The following is a 23,291-nucleotide window of genomic DNA, read 5'->3' on the forward strand; positions in this document are numbered from 1 at the left end:
TAAGGGCATCAAAGTTGGAGGTGAGGATGTGATTGAGCAGATTGGTACCTGCAGAAGTGTCGTGGTGAATGGGGGGCCAAAGGGTAGACAGTTGGGAATTTGTAAGTGACTTGAGGGAGAGTTTTTTCCAGGGGCGAACAAAGAAGGAAGTGGGGTTGGGAAGGAGGATATGGGTGGAGAGGGATAAAAGGAAGTGTTCAGAGATGGCCTTATCTGTGATTGACACGATGGATGTTCAAGGGGGCGGCCATCAATATGAACAAGGGAGTTTATATGGAGGGAGAGTTTAAGGGAGGATAGGAGGGCAGTGAACTCAGAGGAGAGAGAGCATGATGAGTTGAGATGGAGATTGAAATCACTGAGGATAAGTCGCTCGGTGCAGAGGCTGAGGAAGGAAAGCAGTAAAGGTATCTCGGTGAGAAACTTGGTGTGGTACGGTAAAGAATGAGGATTTTAAAGGAGAAGTCAGAGGGGTGTGGAACAAGGTGGTATGCTCAAAGGAGGAGAAAGTGCCAGAGGAGTAGGGGGACAGACCAAGGTGTGATTTGGTGATAAGGGCCACACTGCCACCGTGCTGGTCTGGCCAGGGAAAGTGGTGGAAGGTATAACCAGGCGAGGAGGCTTCGTTAAGGGGGAAGGTGTCATCACCCGTCACTACGTTTCCGTCAAGGTCATGATGCCGATGCAATCATCCACAATAATCTCATGAATGACAAGGACCTTGTTCACAAGTGAACGGAGATTCTGGAGGGAGATGCGGAGAGGGGCGGTGATAGCTGATCCGCTGGAGAGTTCACTGGGTTGGGGCTGGGAAGGGTGAATGGAACTGGAAGGAGATTGGCCAGATTGGCACCCAGCAGGCGCGCTGCAAGAGATTTTTCGTGTGCGCTGCTGGTTCTTATTGAACCTGTTGAAGGACCGTGCTTTGAACTGGAATTTGGTTTGGTTATATTGCTACATGCTGGCAGAGGCAGTAGTGCCACGCACATATGCTATCTGCATATGGTGTCACGGTGAACCAGCCTTCATAGATGCTTCAACTGTCCTGGAGTTGTCGCTGAGGCCCAGAGTATCAATGCGGAGTGCACGCTCCCTGCATGCCTCTGACAGGATGTTCGCCATCATGCACAGAGCAGCGGGTTCTCTCGTGGAGACGGTGCCTTGGTGCTGACAGGAATTCTGCACTTTATGCTTTTACTTTGTGACGCCCCGCACCATTTCTAATAAGCTATGTGCTGGAGCTTGCTACACCGTACGCAGTAGAACGCAGCAAACAGCTCACTCTCACCAGCTACCCTGATGTCTTGGTGTATACTGAGTCACACAGACCAGGAGATCGCAGGTTCGATTCCCTGTCTGCGCTGAGTCAGCTGGCGTGGTGGTATGGATGCTGCAGGGTCTCAGAGCTCCCACATTAGGAAAATCAGCCAAGGTATTTCGTTACTGCTCACTAGTTCTGCTGAAAGTATGTGGACGTTGGGAGAGGACAGGATCCAGCTACCGTTGAATGATGTACCAAAATTCTCTGACCATATGAAGAATGGGCTACTTGGGTGGGGTGCCCATCTCCTGTGGAATTGTATACACCAGCAAGAGTCAGTGCCTTCAGGAGAGAGATAGTCGGGAAAAATGGCTCAATATTAGAACAAGAAGCTCCTGGCCCTTTAATTGAAATGAAAAGTTGTATTGTTTGCATTTCTGTTATTTCCTCTGTCTGGCTGTGAGTTGAGCTGCTGACAAAAGCATGCAGACAAACTTTTTCACGAGTTGGAAAAACCTTGATGGGTTGAGAGCTGAGAATTCAGCAAAGTCTGGAGCTCCTGAGCCTTTTGACTGGGCAGCTCCCTCTTGTTATTCAGGCAGCCGGATGTGGGTGTCAGTTTTACTTGGAAAGGGAAGCCTTTCTCCCAGACATTCTGACTGCAAGTAAGCAGTTTTCAGTTAGATGTTTTCTTTCCTTGCTCTCTGTCAGTTAGTGTGATGCTGCTTCTCTGCCTGTTTGTGCTGGAGGGAGGGTCACATGTTTCCCTTATTCAAAAAAGAGAGAGCTAGCTAGCTGCATGTGGTCACGTGATTCGTCTAGGCTGCTGAGCTGTTCCTGTTTGTGCTGTAGAATGCAGTGAAGTAGAGCGAGAGAATCCTAAGAGCAGAGCAGAGCTCCTCCAGTGTTTTAGTGCCAGAAACTGGCATCTCGGCCGTCTGTGTGTAATGGAGCCACAGCTGCAACCCATTGCACTGGATAGTTAGGAGTGAGGGGAGCCCCCGCCAGTATGTGGAAACGGTAAGTCTGAGCCCAGCTGAGTTACAGCTTCTTTCCTGTGTTAGTGACAGCGAAGCTTCTGCCGTCACCAGTTCTAATGCAGACTGAGTGGTGTCTCTGACAGGAAATGTACTGGGGAGGGGAGGCGCAGATGGCTACAGTAGTCGGGGAGCTTGAAATGAGTGGGATGAGAAACCAGACTGCATTGCTATAGCAGTGTTTATGTATTATTAAAAGCAGCTCAGCAGTAAATCCTGCTTCTTCTGTCTGGTTGTAACTGGCAGTGATTGCAAACTGCTGTTTAATGATGTGCTTCAGACTCAGTGTAATACAGTGAAAGTATAAATTAGATGTTGGTGTGTGACGCCTAATAAGCTCTTCATCCATCTCTTGGCTTGTGATACACAGAGCCTCACACAGAGATAGAAATAGGAAAGAGAAAACACAAGAGCATTAAAAAAGTCAGGAATGAGAAAGGGACATTCAGCCGTTGAAGCTTATCCCTCTAGACAGAGACACATTGATAGAGATTTGGAGCTGGAGAGGCAAATAAAGGGCCAGAGAAAGGGAGGCACAGAGGGAGACACGTACATCGACAGACTAATTTTATTGTGGTCTGTTCCTAGCACTGTCTAATTGTGGTCCCTTCTCTCTGTCCCTTGTTTAAATCAGAAGGAGCAATCTTTGCTTCTTTCAGAGGATGAACAGTGTACTATTTATCAACCTCTGCATTTACTTTGCATGTTAACAGTGACATTGGTGTTGTACTTTTTTCTTTATCTTTCCCCCAGTTTTCTCCTCTTTTCCTGAAGGCACTGATTGTTGTTGGGGTACAGTTTCACGTTCACAAACACTGTATTGCATTGAATATCATGGGCAAGGGGCCATTCTTAATGTGTGAGCCTGGACAGTGAGGATCCACAGGCTATTCCACTGTGAAGGCATCACAGCTGAGCCCAATTCCGTCTTCATCCGATCACATGTATATACTTTCCTCAATGTGTCACTAGATCGTGATTAGGAGCAGGAAGGCTAAACGATTTTCTCCATTCTAGCCCAGGGTTACTGAGGCCTATTGTAGTACTCCTATGCTGCCCTGGCTGAGATCAGCTAGTTCACCACAGACTAGGGATCAAACCTGGGACCTACTGGCATCAGATAGTGCATTCACCAACTGAGCCACCAGAGAGCTGCTGTTCTGACTTACTCATTGCGTGTCTGGATCTTCCTCTTGCCGGAGTGCCATTATTCAGATTGTTTCTTACCCTCTGAGGTTAACATAACTGTGGTTTGATTTAATATTGAGAAACTCAGCAAATATTTTCTTAACCTTGTATATTAAAAAACAATTCTTAAAGGGGCACCATCTTCATGAAAAAGTTGTTTACCAAAACTCAACTTTTATTTACAAGCACATGATGCAGTGAAGTAGATTATGTCAAAATGTGTCTTTGGGCCTCACATGCCAGGTGACACTTCTGGTTCTTCTCTCGTTCCAAACAAACTCATGCCAAATCCTTGTTTTTATTGGCGAGGATTCTGGCCATTTAAAATCTGCCAGCCTGTATGCCCAGAAAAATGTCCAGATGGGCACATGAATCCAGTAATGACAGGCCTATAAGCACATCTTTTAGTAAGTGCACAGTTGGGGCTCCCCTGATGGCTCAGTTAGTAAAGGCAGTGACTAACTGAGATATACATAAAGAACAGAAGGTCCTAGGTTTGATTCTTGGCCTGTGGAGTCAGCTGTTCTCAACCAAGGGTGCCAGTAGGACTGCTGCAACTGGCCTCTGCCCGTGCATTAGGGAGGGAAAAATCAACTGGTTCCTGCTCCTGATTGCTATCCAGTGACTTTTGCTGAAAGTGCATATGTGTGTGGGCATCAGGTGAATGCAGGATTAGACTTGACTATGATGCCCCCATAGTTGAATAGTCTTCCAAGCTCACAATTTAGGCTCATGTGTGAAGATCCCGGAGGGCTGCTGGCTTGTGTGGAAATGTACCTGACAAAAGTCAGGAGACGAGAGGAGAAAGAGGTTTGCAGTTGCCATGTGTGTGACGGAGCTGGGGTTAGGCAGGGCTTGCTGGCATTTGTGTGGTTTCTGTGGTTGTTAATTCTAAAGCTTGCTTACATACCTGTGTAAGTGTTTTTAAAATGGCCACAAAGTTAAATGCAGGAGAAGCTGGATAGAGATTGGGACCAGAACCTTGGCTGATTTTGCCCATCTTCTAGCCCAGGGGTGATGTTAACATTCCTACTGTTGCCAGGCTGAGATCAGCTAATTCAGCACAGACCAGGGACCTTCTGGCCTCTGTGGCTCAGTACCACAATGAGCAGAACATTTACCAACTGAACCATTGAGGCAGTGGGAATACTATTGATAAGAAATGCTTTACTGGTATCTGTGGAATGATCACCCAATGTAGGTTGTATTTGTGAGCTAGTTCTGTCGGGTGTTGGGATAGCATCAATTCATATTGTTGGCAATCCACCTAAGCAAGCTAACTTCCCTGCTCTTGTTCAAATAGTGCCATGGGATCTTTTATGTCCATCTCAGAGGGCAGACGGGGCCTCGGTTTAACGTGTCATCCAAACGACAGCATCTCTGACAGTGCAGTATTGCACTGAAGTGTCAGCCTAGATTATGTGTTCAAGTCTCTGGGGTGGGCCTTGACTCCATTACCTTCTGACTCATAGACGAGTGCTACAACTGAACCAAGGCTGTACCTGTACCTGACGTGGGAGCACTTTATGGGACAGTGTGGAGGGAGCTTTACTCTGAATGTAACCCATGTGCCTGCCATAGGAATGCTTGAGGCACACTGGGGGAAATAGAGAGAACAATATTTCATTTTCAACACTAACGTGTTTCACTTTGAACAGCATAAAAAAAGTCACCAAGAATAAATAAATGGCTTAAAAATGCACAGAAAAAACTCCCCAGATGGGTCAGTGAGTAAAGGAACCACCTGAGAGGGAAACAATTAGCTATAATTTCGACACCTCCTGATTACTCTCCGTTGACCTCCGCTGTCATGAAGAATGGCCTATGAAAATGTACACTAGCATGTCAACACTTTTAGAAGAGGAAGCGAGGGGAGAAAAAAAAAACACGAGCCGTTTTCTGCAGTTGTCTGTTCTGAAGGCGGAGAGGACCTCTTACTTCCCAAAGCCTTAATTTTCTGAATATTCCAGATTGTAATTATTTTTGTACAGTAATACTGCAATGGTCCTTGTCACACTAGGCCATGGGTTGCACAGTTGCAATATAGTGTGGGAGATGAGGTGATTCATTCTCCTCTCCTGTGACTCTCTGACTCAATCTCAAGGACAAACACTCCAGCTGGCATGACATTGAATGGACATTTCCTCTGCCTCACGCCCTGATTATAGCCCATGTGAAACGATATCACAGCATCTATTCCATTTAGAGTAGAGTACAACAAAAACAAAAGACAGTCTCTGGAATTTGTTATGTTTACGATGTCGAACATCTCAGAGAGGTGCTGACTGCAAGTACATGTAGCCACCGTGCTGAGCCAGGAAACAAATAATGACTCAATTTAGCATACAGTGACAAGGAGACCAGGGATTTATTACAGAGCTTCAAATCTTTCTACATATTTAGTATCCGGCAATTCAGAACATCCTAAAGCCTGGGTATGGTTGGAATTGAGGGAGTGACACCAAGAGCTGGGCTGGGGGGTTGGTGTGGAGGGGGGTGGGGAGGAGCATCAGAAACCATGGAGACCCTTACTTTGAAAATACTGGTGGGATTTTTTTTTATATACAATAGAAATAAATGTCATGGTTAGTGACAGTGTCTTGGGGCTAGGGAGAGGGAAGAAAATCATCCAGGTCCTGCTCCTAATTTTTTTTAATTCTTGGGCTGTGGGCACCGCTGGCCAGGCTGCATTAATTGTCCATTCCCAGTTACCCTGAGAAGGTTGCATTTGTTTGCTGCCTTGAGTGATTGTTTTTACAACTGAGTGGCTTGCTAGACCACTGAAGAGGACATTATGAGTCAACCACCAGAGTCCTATGTAGGCCAGACCAGGTAAGGTTGCCTTCCCAGAAGATGATTACGGACCAGTTTGGTTTTCACTGTAGTCCAGCAGCTTTCCTGTCCCTTGGTAATAATGCACAAATGACCAGATTTATTGAATTCAGTTTCCTAACTTTCTGTGGTGGGATTTGAACTTGAAAGGGTAAGGATGCAGGCTGCGGGGTGGACAGCCAAAATGCTAACCATGGCACCATGGAGCATGAGGCAGTCCAAGGGGGAGGAGCAGAGTAGAAAAGTTATAGTCATAGGGGATTCGATAATTAGTGGGATAGATAGCGTCCGCTGCAGTCACGACCAAGAGTCCAGAAAGGTGTGTTGCCTACCTGGTGCAAAGGTAAAGGATATCTCGGAGCAACTGGAGAAGAACTTGGGAAGGGAAGGATCCAGTTGTTGTAGTCCATGTTGGGACCAATGACATAGGGAAGAAAAGGGAGGAGATCCTGCTATGGGAATATCAGAAGTTAGGAACTAAATTTTAAAAAAACAGGACCTAGTGTGATAATCTCAGTATTACTACCTGAGCCATGTGCTAATTGGCATAGGGATAGGCGGATCAGGAAGGTGACAGCTTGGCTGAAAGACTGGTGTGGGAAGGAGGGGTTCCATTTCATGGGACACTGCCACCAGTACTGGGACAGGAAGGAGCTCTACTGTTGCGACGAGCTCTACCTAAACCGGACTAAGACCAGTGTCCCAGCGAAAGGATGAATAAGGCTGTGGATAGGACTTTAAACTAGTAAGACGGGGTGAGGGATCTGGTGAAAATAATAAAAGTCTGAAGAAAAAAGAAATAGGAAATGAGAGTAAAGGTCAGACCAAGGTAAGGAATAAGGGTAATATAAATGGTCAGGGAACAAATAAGTTATAGAACATAAGTACAAAACGATTGTTAAAAATAAAGTGAGGGGAGCAATTACTAAAAACAAATTAAATTGCCTGTACAGCAATGTGCACAGCATCTGAAACAAAATGGGGAACTGGAGGCAATAATTCATAGCGAGGAGCCAGGTGTGGTAGGGATAACTGAAACATGGCTCCATAAGGAACAGGACTGGCAGGTAAATATTGCAGAATGTAATATAGTTGGAAAGGAAAAGGAAGGAAGAAGGTTGGGGGGGGGTGGTGGGCGTGGTGGGGTATCTGTACTAATTAGAGACAATATAATGGCAATAGAAAAAAGTGACATAGAATCCATATGGATTGAGACAATCATTAATAGGTATATTCTACAGACCACCAAATAGTGGAAGATGAAAAACGAAGACAAAATCTATCAAGTGAGTAAAAAACACATTGAATAATAATCATGGGGGTTTTCAACTACCCCAAATAAACTGGCAAGAAGAGGGAGGGAAAAGGGAATGGAGTTTTTACAGTGTGTACAAGACTCCTTTCTTATCCAGTATGTGAGAAGCCCAACAAGCGAGGAATCACTGGTGGATCTAGTGATGGGAAATGAACCAGAGCAGATAAGAGAAGTAAGCATAGGGGAACATCTAGGCAATAGCGATCATAACATAAGGTTTAAAATATTGATTGAGAAAGACATAAGTAAGACAAAGACCAAGGTAATAGTTTGGAAAAAAGCTAATTTTGAGGGGATGAGAATGGAACTAGGGCAGGTGAACTGGAAAAAAAATTTGACAGATAGAACAGCAATAGGAAATATTATTTAAAACAGTGATCAATAGCGTTCAGAAGAAATATATTCCTCTAAAAAGCAAGAACAAACTAGCCAATAATGAAACACCATGGATGAACAAAGAGATAAGGGTAGAATTGACACTAAATGGATGAGAAAAGGGAATATGAAGAGGTTAGGAAAGAAGTAAAAAAAAATTAGGAAAGCAAGGAGGAACTATGAAATTAAATTAATAAGGAATGTAAAAAGAAATAGTAAAATATTCTACAGACACATAAATAAGAAAAGAAAAATCAGAATAGGGATAGGGCCACTAAGGGATGCACACGATAAACTCACAGGTAGACACAGCGAAATGGCAGAAATATTGAATAGTTTGCCTCCGTATTTACCAGGGAGACTAACAAGGTGGGCATGACATTAGAAGAAGAGATCAAAAAAGATATAAAAACATTTAAGATAGAAAGGGGGTAGATAATTGATAAACTAATCAAACCTAGAGAGGATAAAGGTTTGCTTCTGCGAATATTAAAAGAAGTTAGGGAGGAGATAGCAGAGGCACTATTACATATATATTATAATACAAATAAAAAAAATATATATATATGTATGTGTGTATGTATATATATATATATATATATATATATATACACACATTTCATTAGAAAAGGGAATAGTGCCAGAAGACTGGCGGACAGCTAATGTTATTCCTATATTTAAAAAGGGAACTAGAACAAGTCCAGGGAACCAAAGACCAGTTAGCTTAACGCCAGCGGTAGGTAAGATAATGGAATCTTTACTCAAAGATGTAATAGAAAGACATCTGGAGAACGAAAATATAATAAAGAATAGTCAGCACGGATTTCAGAAGAGAAAGTCATGCTTGACCAACCTCATTGAATTCTTTGAAGAAGTAACAGAAAGAGTAGACAAGAGTAATGTAGTAGATGTAATATATTTGGATTTTCAAAGGACCTTCGATAAGGTACCGCATTGTAGACTCATGACTATGATCAGAGCATGTGGCGTCAGGGGACAGGTAACAGAATGGGTAGCAAGTTGGCTACCAAACAGAAAACAGAGTTGGGGTTAAGGGTATCTATTCAGACCGGCAAAGGGTGGGAAGTTATGTTCCATAGGGATTGGTGCTGGGCGCACTGTTGTTCACAATTTACATTAACAATTTGGAATCAGAAGTACAATTTCAAAATATGTGGATGACACCAAATTGGGGGGGTGTAGTTAATATTAAGGAAGAATGCTTCAAAATGCAAGATGTTAATAAACTTGCAGAATGGGTGTGTAATTGGCAAATGAATGTCAATATAGGTAAGTGTGAGGTGGTGCATTTTGGTATGAAGAATAAGGTGGCCACATACTGCTTGGATAATAAGAGTGTAAATGGGATAGAGGAGCAAAGGGATCTAGGTACACAAATCACTAAAAGTAGCGATGCAGGTTAATAAGGCCATAAAGGCAAATCAAACACTGAGGTTCATTTATAGAGGGATAGAATTGAAAAGGAAAGAAGTTATGTTAAACTTGTGTAGAACCTTGGTTAGACCACACTTGGAGTACTGTGCACAGTTCTGGTCTCCATATTGTAGAAAGGATGTAGAGGCATTGGAGAGGGTTCAAAAAAGATTCACAAGGATGAAAACCAGAACTGAGAGATATCCTTATCAGGAAAGGCTGAACAGGTTGGGGCTCTTTTCTCTAGAAAAGAGACGTCTGAGGGATGACCTGATAGAGGTCTTTAAGATAATGAAAGGGTAGATGTGGAGAAGATGATGTTTCCACTTGTGGGAGTCCAAAACTAGAGGTCATAAAAATAAAATAGTCGCTAATAAATCCAGTAGGGAATTCAGGAGAAACTTCTTTACCCAAAGAGTGGTAAGACTGTGGAATGCGCCACCACAAGGAGTAGTTGAGGCAAATAGCATAGATACATTTAAGGGGAAGCTAGGTAAGCGCATGAAGGAGAAAGGAATATAAGGATATGCTGATAGAGTTCGATGAAGTAGGGAAGGAGGAAGGAGGCTCATGTGGAGCAAAATGGCGGCATAGACCAGTTGGGCCAAATGGCCTGTTTCTGTGCTATAGTTTTTATGTAACTCGATGAGACCTCTGGGTTACTAGTCCAGTATCATAACCACCACATTAATGTATATAGTGACTCCTGCGTGTGCTGATGTTGGGTCAGGATAAGATCACTTTCTTCTGTGATAGTCCCCGCAGTTGAATAGCCTCCCAGCACACTCACTGTTTCAGCTAACACATGACGAATGGCAGCTTGCCAAGGTACTGGTAATCGATCAGTGCCTGTAGAACTGTACTTTAATGAGAAGTGGCGCATTCAGAAGAGTAGAGAAAATTGTAATTAAAAAAGCTCAAGGCTGCTAATTCTGAATTCTGAGCATATTTGACGACGTAACAACAGTGACTGCACTTGAAAGTAATTTATTATATGTGAAATGCTGGGAGATCTTTGAGAGATGCGATAACATGATATAGAAATGTAAGTTTTTCTATTTTTCTTCTCGAGAGAGGGACAGGAGTTGAGATTTCAAAGGCAACCACACTTATTCATGCTGCGCCTAGCATTATTTCTGAATGTGGTTAGGGATTTGGAAGAGGAAGTGCGGTTCCACTCTGCTATGCTGAATGGATTCATCTGCACGGAGTTCAAAATCACAGATCCCTCAACAACATTTAAATGAATAGCAGGCTTTGCTTGGGTTAACTCTCTTAAATGAGAGCCAAGTCCAACACACACGTCACACCACTGATTCCAGAGGATCAAATATCTCTCTGAATAGTGATGACTCTTCTGTTACCCGGTGAGATGACGGTCTGCAGACTGACATTGACACAAAACACTCGAGAGGTCGGTGAGTATTGTGCGGATCCGAGTTTCTGATTTTGCTTTCGTACTCTGGCTGTTCACCAGCAGATTTTTAAAAAAATGGTCTTTGGTCTGTTTACACAACTGAGAATAGTTACACACTTCACACACAGCAGATTACACCTGTCAACAAATTGAGTTCTTTTTCAGTGCTATCCTTGTGACTCTGTGGATAAATGCATTACCTGGTGTGGTGCTGAGCTATATAGACTATAAAGGTCTTCAGTTTGATCCCCAGTCTGTACTGTTAGCTGATCTCAAATAAGGCAGCGCCTGTGCCCCATAGCTAGGGAGGGGCAATTCAGCTGATCGTAATCTGATGACACCTACTGGAAAATTGAGTGTGTGGACATCAGCTGAGGGCAGGATGGGCTTGGATGAGTTGAACGTCCCACCATCAATTTGCCTGCTGGAGCTCACTGTATACACTCACACCTGGGTAAAGTACGGAATAGCTGCTGGCACCCGCAAAACTGTAGCCGAGTGAGCACTTGGAGGTGTTTTAAAGTGCAGTAGTATATTGGGGTATTTTGAGAAATGTGCTGAATGTGAGGATATTTCTGAGTTTAGTGCCATGTGTGGGGTTATTTGTGAGTGGTTGGCTGGTTCTGGGGTTATTTGTGAGTGGTTGGCTGGTTCTGGGGTTATTTGTGAGTGGTTGGCTGGTTCTGGGGTTATTTGTGAGTGGTTGGCTGGTTCTGGGGTTATTTGTGAGTGGATGGCTGGGTGTGGGGGGTATTTGTTGGTTGATGGCTGGGTGTGGGGGGGTATTTGTTGGTTGATGGCTGGGTGTGGGGGGGTATTTGTTGGTTGATGGCTGGTTGTGGGGGGTATTTGTTGGTTGATGGCTGGGTGTGGGGGGTATTTGTTGGTTGATGGCTGGGTGTGGGGGGGTATTTGTTGGTTGATGGCTGGGTGTGGGGGTTATTTGTTGGTTGATGGCTGGGTGTGGGGGGTATTTGTTGGTTGATGGCTGGGTGTGGGGGGGTATTTGTTGGTTGATGGCTGGGTGTGGGGGTTATTTGTGAGTGGATGGCTGGGTGTGGGGGGTATTTGTTGGCTGATGGCTCGGTGTGGAGGGTACTTGTTGGTTGATGGCTCGATGTGGAGGGTACTTGTTGGTTGATGGCTCGGTGTGGAGGGTACTTGTTGGTTGATGGCTCGGTGTGGGGGGGTATTTGTTGGTTGGCTCGGTGTGGGGGATATTTGTGGCTGGTTGGCTGGGTGTGGGGATATTTGTGGGTGGCTGGGTGTGGGGGGTATTTGTGGATAGATGGTGTGTGGGAGGGTATTTGTGGGTGGATGGATGGTGTGTGGGGGGTATTTGTGGGTGGCTGGGTGTGGGGGGTATTTGTGGGTGGCTGGATGGTATGTGGGGCGGTATTGGTGGATGGCTGGGTGTGGGGCGGTATTGGTGGATGGCTGGGTGTGTGGGGGGGCTATTGGTGGATGGCTGGGTGTGGGGGGGGGTATTGGTGGATGGCTGGGTGTGTGGGGGGGCTATTGGTGGATGGCTGGGTGTGGGGGGGGTATTGGTGGATGGCTGGGTGTGTGGGGGGGCTATTGGTGGATGGCTGGGTGTGGGGGGGGGTATTGGTGGATGGCTGGGTGTGGGGGGGGTATTGGTGGATGGCTGGGTGTGGGGGGGTGCTATTGGTGGATGGCTGGGTGTGGGGGGGTGCTATTGGTGGATGGCTGGGTGTGGGGGGGGCTATTGGTGGATGGCTGGGTGTGGGGGGGGGTATTGGTGGATGGCTGGGTGTGGGGGGGGGTATTGGTGGATGGCTGGGTGTGGGGGGGTGCTATTGGTGGATGGCTGGGTGTGGGGGGGCTATTGGTGGATGGCTGGGTGTGGGGCGGTATTGGTGGATGGCTGGGTGTGGGGGGGGTATTGGTGGATGGCTGGGTGTGGGGGGGGGGTATTGGTGGATGGCTGGGTGTGGGGGGGGGTATTGGTGGATGGCTGGGTGTGGGGGGGGGGTATTGGTGGATGGCTGGGTGTGGGGGGGGGGTATTGGTGGATGGCTGGGTGTGGGGGGGTTATTGGTGGATGGCTGGGTGTGGGGGGGGGGTATTGGTGGATGGCTGGGTGTGGGGGGGGGTATTGGTGGATGGCTGGGTGGGGGGGGGGTATTGGTGGATGGCTGGGTGTGGGGGGGGGGGTATTGGTGGATGGCTGGGTGTGGGGGGGGGGTATTGGTGGATGGCTGGGTGTGGGGGGGGGTATTGGTGGATGGCTGGGTGTGGGGGGGGGTATTGGTGGATGGCTGGGTGTGGGGGGGGGTATTGGTGGATGGCTGGGTGTGGGGGGGGGTATTGGTGGATGGTTGGGTGTGGGGGGGGGCATTGGTGGATGGTTGGGTGTGGGGGGGGGCATTGGTGGATGGCTGGGTGTGGGGGGGGGCATTGGTGGATGGCTGGGTGTGGGGGGGGGGCTATTGGTGGATGGCTGGGTTTGGGGGTATTTGTGGGTGGATGGATGGTGTGTGGGGAGGGTATTTGTGGCTGGTGTGTGGGGGGTATTTGTGGATGGCTTCTATTTGTGGGGGGTGTTTGGGAGTGTGTGTCTGTGTCAGTGGTTTCTGCTCTGGGGATTAGTCATGCCAATGCCTGACTCAGCTAGTTACTTCAATGCTGATTCTCAAGCTGGGTGATTTATTCTGAGATAATCAATGTGCCTCCCAGTTACAATACAGCAGCTGGTTCATCGTCTACGAACATCTGTAGCTCATGTCTCAACCACCCTAAATTTTGAAATTACTGTTAAACTCTTTCATTTGACACCCGCATTGCAGAGCACAGAGGTAGAAAGAAAAAATTACAAATGCTGGAAATCCAAAATGAAAACAAAATTCTGCCAATGCACAGAAGTTACATCAACATCTGAAAGAGAAAAACAGAATATGCATTGGATGGGGACCCTCAGTCAGGATTCAGTTAACCTGCTGACTGACCTGCTGTGAATATCTGCTACTGTGGCCAGGCTGTTATATCTTCCTTGCAGCTGAAGCTCTGGGGAATGGGGTGGGGGGGGAGAACCAGGGGAGGGGCACACCGAGTAGAGTCATGGGGCCCGATTTTACCAGGGGTGCGGGTTGGCAGCGGGTGGTCGGGCGGGCTCGAGGAAAACGCGCCGGCCAAATTGAGTGCGTTGCGCACGCGATCGCGGGATGATTGATGTGATTAGCCGGCAGTTACGGGTTCCGCGCTTCTCAGCTGCGTGCCGGCGGCCTGCGCATGCGCATTGACGTCTGAGCGATGGTTGCGCTCTATTTAAAGGGGCAGTCCACCAAAGCCCCTCCAGCCACAAACTACACTCCATCAAGGATGGAGGAGCACAGGGGTAAGGCTGCTCCCCGTTTCACGGACCACGCCCTCCAGGTGCTGCTGGACGGGGTCCGCATGAGGAGGGAGACGCTGTTCCCCACGGATGGAAGGAGGTGCCCTGCCAGCGCCACCAAGAGGGCATGGGAGGAGGTGGCCGCGGAGGTCACAAGCAGGGGAAACACCACCCGCACTTGGATTCAGTGCCGCAAGAGATTCAATGACCTCACCAGGTCCGGAAAAGTGAGTACACTAACGCATTCTGCATCACTCCGTCTTCCACATCACCTCAAACACCTCACAACCCCATCTCCACTGACAGTACTGCGCTCCCGCACCAATCCTCACAGCCACCCAACTATCATCCTCACAGTGCCTGCACGTACCCACCGTCCCTGTCCCCACTCGACCACTACCACACACCCCAATGCCCATACAATGGGATGGCCATGTGGCACACGCATCCTCCCATCCATCTGGCACACGTTCAACCCAATCACACCAATGCTTGAAGCGTCTCACATTGTAATCATCACTCAATAACGTTTTTGTGTTTTGCCCTCACAGGAGAAGAGGGCCAGGAACGCACGCGATAGGGCATGCACCGGAGGGGGCCCGCCACACGAGATGGCCCTGACAGACGCCGAGGTCGAGGCACTGGAGATCAGCCGCACGCTGCATTGCCTGTCGATGGCGGATGGCGAGTCTGGTTCTGGCGAAACGGCCGGTAAGGGAAAGCTGGCACTCATCACTCATGATCGTGAATGATCGTAGCATCACATGGCATATGCCGCACCGCCACATTTGGTCACATGCCTGATATTTCCCTCTGTTCTCTTCCAGGACCGTCTGCGATCGACGTCTCGGTTGAGGGCGATTCCTCAGAGGACATGCCCGTCTCTGAGGGTGCATCGTCACACATGAGCCTTGCATCCACCAGCGCAGATATACACACCTCGGTGGGTCCCCCCCCTCAGCTAGTTGGGATTGCACATGGTGAGTCACCGCGCACACATGAGCATGAGCAGACCCTGGTGGCAGGGTCAGCCGCGGAGGGTCCGCGTCGGTGGGAGCACTCTTCTCCAGGCTTTGCTCAGCCGGACCCAGATGCTGAACCCAGGGGGCCACCTGTCAAAAGGAGAGTCGTCGAGGGGCACCAGAACATTGCTGAGGTACTGGGAGAGGTGCCACGCGCACTCTCCACAATCGCACGGAGGATGGAGGAGTCCAACTCCTGCATGAGGGGAATGGTGGCACAGGTGCAGGAGGGTATCGCCGAGATAGTGTCGCAGGGACGTGAAGGCATCTCTGAGATAGTGTCGCGGGTAGGTGTGGGAACGTCTGCGGTGGAGGACAGGCTAGCCTCCCTCGAGCGTCACGCACAGCTCACCAATGAGTCCATCCAGGCCCTCACAACGGCTGTTCGGATTCAGGGTGAACAACATTCTGCCGCCATCAACAGGTTGACAGATACATTGGAGGTGGCCTTGCAAGGTCTCACCCACGTCATCCAAACTGCCGTCCAGCAGGGTGGAAGGGGTGATGTGGGCCTTGGCCATGAGAGGGAAGATGGTGAACGGGGAAATGGAAGTGTGGACGCTACTCAAGGCGCCCCCAAGTCTCACCCGTTGCCCCCCTCTCAACCAGTGCCCGCAATAGTCCATCCTCTCCAGGTGGCCGAGTCTGCCCCTGCACAGGTGCAGGAGGAGCAGTCTGTGGAGGTGCCCTCACGGGCACCGAAACCCAGGGGGCGTCGGCCCAAAGCATCTACCCGGTCAGGGCACGAACAGGAGCAACCTGCCACCACCTCTGCTGGAGCCACAGGGGTAGCACCACGTAGGGGGTCCCGAAAACGAACGCCTAAAGTTCCGTGAGCACACAGGGATTGCACCAGGGTGTTTGTCGTTTTTTTAAAATTTTCTACTCTTTGAATGTCACCACAAAATAAACTCACTTTTTCTCACCAATGCTGCCACCTCTTGTCCATAATTCTGCGGCTTGTGCAATATGTCCCTTCCGTGCGCCTCATCATGACGACGACCACCCCGTCCCACCCATTGAGCATAATCCAGTGGGTGCAGGTGTACAGGCACCACTCTTCTGTGGAGGGAGCCTGTATGGACCCTCGTCTGTGCACGTTATGACATGTGAACGCCTCACACAGTGTGATGTTAGGAGAACCGTTGGCATATGAGTGCCTCCCTGGCCTGACGAGCACGCAGGTGAGCCGGTGTTCGGCGCATGGGTCGTTCCTCCTCCTCTCCCTCTTCCTCCTCCTCCTCTTCCTCCTCCACCTCCTCCTCATTGTCGTCCTCAATGTGGGTGGCGGGTGTGCATGGGGCCTCCTCCAGCGGCACCCCTCTCTGTAGTGCCATGTTATGCAGGGCACAGCAGACAACTATAATTCGTCCCACTCGGAGTGGCGTGTATTGGAGCGCTCCCCCGGAACGATCAAGGCACCTGAAGCGCATCTTGAGCAGCCCTATAGCCTGCTCAATTGTAGACCTGGTAGCAATGTGGCTGTCATTATACCGACGCTGTGGCTCGGTAATGGGGTTCCTCAGAGGTGTCATAAGCCACGTGTGCAGGGGATATCCCTTGTCGCCGAGGAGCCAGCCGTTGCCGGCGTTGGGTGCGTGGAAGAGGGGCGGGACGGTGGACTCCCTGAGGACGAAGGCATCGTGGCAGCTGCCAGGGTATCTGGCGCACACGTGTAGGAATCTCTGGCGGTGGTCACAAATGAGCTGGGCGTTCATGGAGTGATACCCTTTCCTGTTGATAAACAGCCCTGGCTCATGTGGAGGTGCCCGTATTGCTATGTGGGTGCAATCGATTACACCCTGCACCCGTGGGAAGCCAGCCACAGCATGGAATCCAACCGCCCTCTCCGTCTGGCTGCGCTCATCCATGGCGAAGTTGATGTAGGTCGAGGCCCTGCGGAACAACCCATCGGTGACTTGCCTTATGCACTTGTGTGCAGACGACTGACAGACCCCGGTGATGTCCCCCGTGGCACCCTGGAAGGATCCGGAGGCGAAGAAGTTGAGGGCAGTGGTGACTTTGACGGCGACGGGTAAGAAGATGCTGCTTGGTCCATCCGGGAGCAGCTTGTCATTAAGGAGGCTGCAGATGTCGGCGACTACCTGGCGAGTGACTCTGAGCCTCCGTATGCACTGCTGCTCAGAGAGGTCCATGAAGCTGAGCCTCGGTCTGTAGACCCTGTGCGGAGGGTAGTGCCTCCTGCGACGCATCTCTCTCTGCGGATGCCCTCCATCCTGCTGTGCAGGTGGATGTGCCGCAGCACCGTGTTGTGGGGATGCATGTCTCTGAGGCGGACGGCGTGGACTGCGAGGCTGCTGAGGCTGGTCATGCTGTTCGTCCTCCGAGGATGTCAACGCAGCACCCATCTGGCAGGTTTAGGTTTGCGGGGTTGTGCACGCTAGAAAAGTGTGTCCTCGCACAGGGGTTGGACTTCCACGCCGGTGAATCTTCTTGCTTGGAGGAGGGTGGTGGAGGGCAGGCGTTGCCCAATGTTACGGAGTGTCCTCCTGCGTTGGTGAAGGCTCTCCCCCCCCCCCCCCCCCACCTGTGGAATGCACCTTGGCAGCTGCCACAGGCTGCTGGCTGCAACACGTCCGTTGAGAGTGTGAGTGTTTCCCCCAGTATGGGAAACAGTCTCATTTCACTGTAAAATCCGACACCTGTTAAATAAACAGCTCAATCAGGTCATTTAATGACCTGAAATACCAAGATAAATACACTCAAGTGGAACCCCGCTGGCTTTAATTGCCTGCGGGATTCCCACCAGCGGGGCCAACGCACGCACCCCCGCACGTCAGCGCGCAACCCGGAAGTGGGCGGGATCGAGGCGCGATCCGGTCCCGCTCCTCGAAACCGGGATTTTAGAGGCCCCCCCGCCGAGAACGCACCCGGAACCGGGTGCTAAAATCGGGCCCATGATCTCTGAGCAGCACATCCCTTCCCCATTTTATCAGCGTGCCTCTGGCAATTGCAGGGCCTGTGAGAAGGTCAGTGAGGGAAAAAGGTGCTTGTATTCCATGCCTCCGATGAACACTCTCAGGACCCATGGAAAGTCAGCTGAGAAATGCTGTTGTTGATGTAGAGTTCAGCATCTTTATGTTTTTGGATGGTGCAGGAAGACCGTGTTTGCTGCCAGTGGCTCATACTATGTGTAAAAGCACTTTGAAGTATGCAGTTAATTAAATTGATCTTTCATTTTTGATACCAACATCAATAATTTCAGTGGAAGCTTGTGCTGAATATCTTCTACAGATTATCATAGAATCATAGAAAATTACAGTACAGAAGGAGGCCATTTGGCCCATTGTGTCCGTGCCAGCCAAAAAAGAGCTATCTGGCTTAATCCCACTTTCCAGCACTTGGTCTGTAGCCCTGTAGGTTACGGCACTTCAAGTGCACATCCAAGCATCTTTTAAATGAGTTGAGGGTTTCTGCCTCTACCACCCTTTCAGGCAGTGAGTTCCAGACCCCCACTAGCCTCTGGGTGAAAACATTTCTCCTCGGCTCTCATCTAATCATTCTACCAATTACTTTAAATCTAAGCCCCCTGTTCACTGACCCCTCTGCTAAGGGAAATAGATCCACTCTATCTAGTCCTGTCATAATTTTATATACCTCAATTAAATCTCAGCTCAGCCTCCTTTGTTCCAAAGAAAACAACCCCAGCCAATCCAATCTTTCCTCATAGCTAAAATTCCCCAGTCCTGGCAACATCCTCTTAAATCTCCTCTGTAACCTCTCCAGTGCAATCACATCTTTCCTGTAATGTGGTGGCCAGAACTGTACGCAGTACTCAAGCTGAGGCCTAACCAATGTTTTATACAGTTCTAGCATAACCTCCCTGCTCTTATATTCTATGCCTCGCCTAATAAAGGAAAGTATCCCGTATGCCTTTTTAACCACCTTATCTACTTGTCCTGCTAACTTCAGGGATCTGTGGACATGCACTCCAAGATCCCTTTGTTCCTCTACACCTCTCAGTATCCTCCCATTTATTGTGTACTCCCTTGCCTTGTTTGCTCTCCCTAAATGCATTACCTCACACTTCTCTGGATTGAATTCCATTTGCCACTTTTCTGCCCACCTGACCAGTCCGTTGATATCTTCCTGCAGTCTACAGCTTTCCCCCTCACTATCAACCACACAGCCAATTTTTGTATCATCTGCAAACTTCTTGATCAAGCCCCCCACATTCAAGTCCAAATCATTAATATATACCACAAAAAGCAAGGGACCTAGTACTGAGGCTTGTGGGACCCCACTGGGAACAGCCTTCCAGTCACAAAAACACCCGTCAACCATTAACCTTTGCTTCCTGCCACTGAGCCAATTTTGGATCCAACTTGCCACTTTCCCTTGGATTCCATGGCCTTTACTTTCCTGATGTGGAGATGCCGGTGATGAACTGGGGTGGACAAATGTAAGGAATCTTACAACACCAGGTTATAGTCCAACAGTTTTATTTGAAAATCACAAACTTTCGGAGGCTTTCTCTTTCGTCAGGTGACTCACCTGATGAAGGAGAAAGCCTCCGAAAGCTTGTGATTTTCAAATAAAACTGTTGGACTATAACCTGGTGTTGTAAGATTCCTTACTTTACTTTCCTGACCAGTCTGCCATGTGGGACCTTGTCAAAAGCCTTGCTAAAATCCATGTACATCAAATGTTACCTGCTGAAAAAATTCAATCAAGTTAGTCAGACACAACCTTCCCTTAACAAATCCATGCTGACTGTCCTTGATTAACCCGTGCCTTTCTAAATGATGATTTATGCTGTCCCTCAATCATTTTCAATAATTTGTCCACCACCGAGGTTAGACTGACTGGCCTATAATTACTCGGTCTGTCTCTTTCTCCCTTTTTGAACAACGGTACAACATTAGCAGTCCTCCAATTCTCCAGCACCATGCCTGTAGCCAGGGAGGATTGGAAAATGATGGTCAGAGCCTCCGCAATTTCCTCCCTTGCTTCTGTTAGCAGCCTGAGATACATTTCATCCGGGTGTGGCGATTTATCTACTTTCAAATATGCTAAACCCCTTAATATTATCTCTCTCACCATGTTTATCCCATCCAATATTTCACACTCCTCCTCCTTAACTACAATCTCTGCATCGTTCCCCTCTGGTCTTTATCTCATTGTTGTTTGTGGGACCTTGCTGTGTGCAAATTGGCTGCCCCATTTCCTACATTGCAACAATGACTACACTTCAAAAGTACTTAATTGGCTGTAAAGTGCTTTGGGAGGTTGGAAAAGGTGCTATATGAATGCAAATCTTTTTTTCTGCATTTTGCAGAGTGTAGATGGAAAAACAGAATTTGTGCAACTTAGCACAATCTCACGCCTTGTCGTGTAGCCACAGAGACTGGAAGAGCATGCAGCACGGCACACGGCTTGAATGTGATCGGTTGTGGATGAAAGGGAGGCAGGTGCTGGATCACTGGATCTGAAACATCACCAATCTATAACTCTTGCTTCTTGTAGCTGCCCAATTTCACGCTCTGTTCTGGTTTGGTTTACTTAGTTTTGGACCAGTCAGGTTTTAAGGGCTGACACCTGATAATTTTCACTTCTGTAGTCTGGGTGAGGTACAGGGGACTCGAGGGGAGAAATTGGAGATAAAGTATAACCTATCTATATTTATTTAATTTTTATATATAGATCTTGCATAAGGCGTGCAGTTTCCTTTTCACATACCGTACTTCCTGTGTCATGATTTTTGAGCCATGCTTTTTATATCAGTTAGCATTGAAATTGCTTATGAAAAGCATTTATAATGGAACAACCCCGTAGAAACATGTCAATATTTCACTGTCGTTGTTTGTTGATGAACCAATTGAATAGCTCAATAATTTCTATTGTCCAAAATATCAATGTCAAAGAAATAAAAAAATGACATACTTCACAATAAGGTGATTTAAATTTATCCATTGAATTTTTTGTGTCTTTTATGCCTTCATTAAAGTTTTTACTTGAAGGCCTCAGACTCTTTCAAAAGCCTGGGCTTGGACTTGATATTTTCGCTCAGAGCAGTGACATTGTTAGTTGTAAGCAGATCTTGCAGTTGAGCATGTGCATTGTGCACAGTTTTCCAGAATGCAGCAGTGACATTTAAGCTAGCCAAGGGACAGAATGGGGGTAAATTTTGATGGAGATTCTCCTACTCATCATTGCTTACGCTGTTTTTCTGTGGCTCTTCTACCTATGTTGTGGCAGATGGCAGGAGAAACACCTCGGAAATCCACTCCCCATTGCTTTTCTCTCAGTCTGTGACAAAATCTATTTCTAAAATCTTTATTCAGGTAAAATTTATTTTGAGTATTTTTTTTAAAACTGTGTGCGCGTGCGAATAATAGACTACTAATTATACTCTTGTTGAAGCTTTTGTCGATTTCCAATTATAAACACTATAAACTTCATAAAACACATTAAGCTGAAAAAGATATAGAGACAGGCAGTGTCTTTTCTCATCTTAATTTAAGTTCTTTTTTAAAAAATTAAATGAGTTGAATTTTGAAAGGAAACAAAACCTCTAATTGCCATCTGATTATCACCTGTGTTTTGTCGTTAGTTAGAAAAGGCAAATGGGTTCTGCCCCAAATTCACCACAAAGATTGCAGATTTTCAGGGCCTGGATATCTAATCTCAACTGATGCATCTTGTATATCATCTTACTGTGTATTCTTAGCTTTAAGACTGGTAAGGGTTAAAAAATTAAATATGTAGGTGAAGGAATGCATATAAAATAAAGGATATTCATTTACGGTTTTCACAGAATAATGAACAGACATGGCATTCAATCCCCAATGTAACAGTAAAAATCTCATAATACTACTTAATACAAATGGAATTGCCATATTCAGTCACTATATCAAATTCCCGATATTCCTTACCCAAACACCCCTTTTGTTATAAAATAGTGAATTCTCCGACTCACCATGAGCATTGCCTTGGGAGATCTATTTGTAGTAAAAATGCAATGCAGGCAGAGAGCAAAGGCTGGATTTAATTTGTTTGTTCCTTTAGTTCTAACTGGAGACCAGGGTAGTTCACGAGCACCACAGGCTTTTCACACTTCCCAGTTGTAAAATAGCGGCTGTAATTCCCTCACTGATCGCGTGTTACCCTCCGGTTCAAAGGAGTACAATAACTATCAGTAAAGCAGTATCATGTCTGGCTACAGGTAGGCAGATTTAACAGAACAGAACAAGCAACCTCTGCGAGAACTGATCAGTTAAGTGAGACTAGTTTTGAATGTTAGAGAGGCAGGATTGGAAAACCTCACTGGATCCAGCAGGACTAGGCCACAGCTGTTTCCCAGACACAGTTGGTAGGCCTCACTGTGTTAGTGCAGCCTGACTCTCAGCTTGGAATTCCTTGCTTTCTCTCTGCTCACAGGAAATCTCTGCTTTTCTGGGCACAAAATGTTTTTTTCAGAGGAACCGTTTGGAATGTGATCCTGCTTTTTTCTCAAGTATGACCTGCTCTCGCCAAGCCCCTGGGACTGCACAAAAACACGAGCATTCTTTCCTGTATTTATTTTTCTGTCTGTATGCTCATTTTAGTTTCCACAGTATTCAGCTTTGATGCTTAGCTTTGATGAAAAGGATACACCTCCATTTCTGTGAAGTAGATATGTTTGGATAGGTTAAGCATGTATGGTTAGAGATGGTAACACTGGACATAGTATGGTTAGTGATAACACTGGACAAGGTATGGTTAGTGATGTTAATACTGCACAATTCCCCGATGCAGGATTTTCAGTAATGAGGTGTTGCCTTGTGTGAAAAGCATAAAAGTAGTTAAGTTGCATCTCTCACCTGGGTCGTCAGCGATGACCATATGGCATTAATGTATTCTGCTCTTTTTTTATTATCTTCATTTCACTCTCCTTTTCTCTCTCTTTCTATCTTCACCCTCTTTGTGTATTTCCCTTCTTGTAATAGGTAGTCTTGTTTGACAAATTTCAGAGTTTTCTGAAGAAGTGACCAATTATTTAGATGAATGTAATGCAGTAGATGTAGAGTGTATGAATTCTCAGAAGGCTTGTTA

General features: G+C 47.3%; 1 protein-coding gene across 4 annotated transcripts in view; it reads left to right on the forward strand.

Annotated features, from left to right (window-relative positions):
* The window catches only part of LOC137327893 (guanine nucleotide exchange factor for Rab-3A-like), a 110,979-nt gene that overhangs the window by 37,358 nt on the left and 50,330 nt on the right, over positions 1-23,291 (forward strand). Inside the window, exon 1 of one of the 4 annotated variants that reach the window (XM_067993796.1) lies at positions 2,081-2,281. The exons of the other annotated variants lie outside the window; for them this stretch is intronic. Within the exon in view, the coding sequence (XP_067849897.1) occupies positions 2,271-2,281 (11 nt within the window). The 5' untranslated portion in view covers positions 2,081-2,270. Of the gene's footprint in view, positions 1-2,080; positions 2,282-23,291 lie in introns of those variants that run through there. 4 annotated transcript variants of the gene reach the window in all.

Source organism: Heptranchias perlo, chromosome 12 (genome assembly GCF_035084215.1).
Source record: "Heptranchias perlo isolate sHepPer1 chromosome 12, sHepPer1.hap1, whole genome shotgun sequence".
Taxonomy (NCBI): Eukaryota; Metazoa; Chordata; class Chondrichthyes; order Hexanchiformes; family Hexanchidae; genus Heptranchias; species Heptranchias perlo.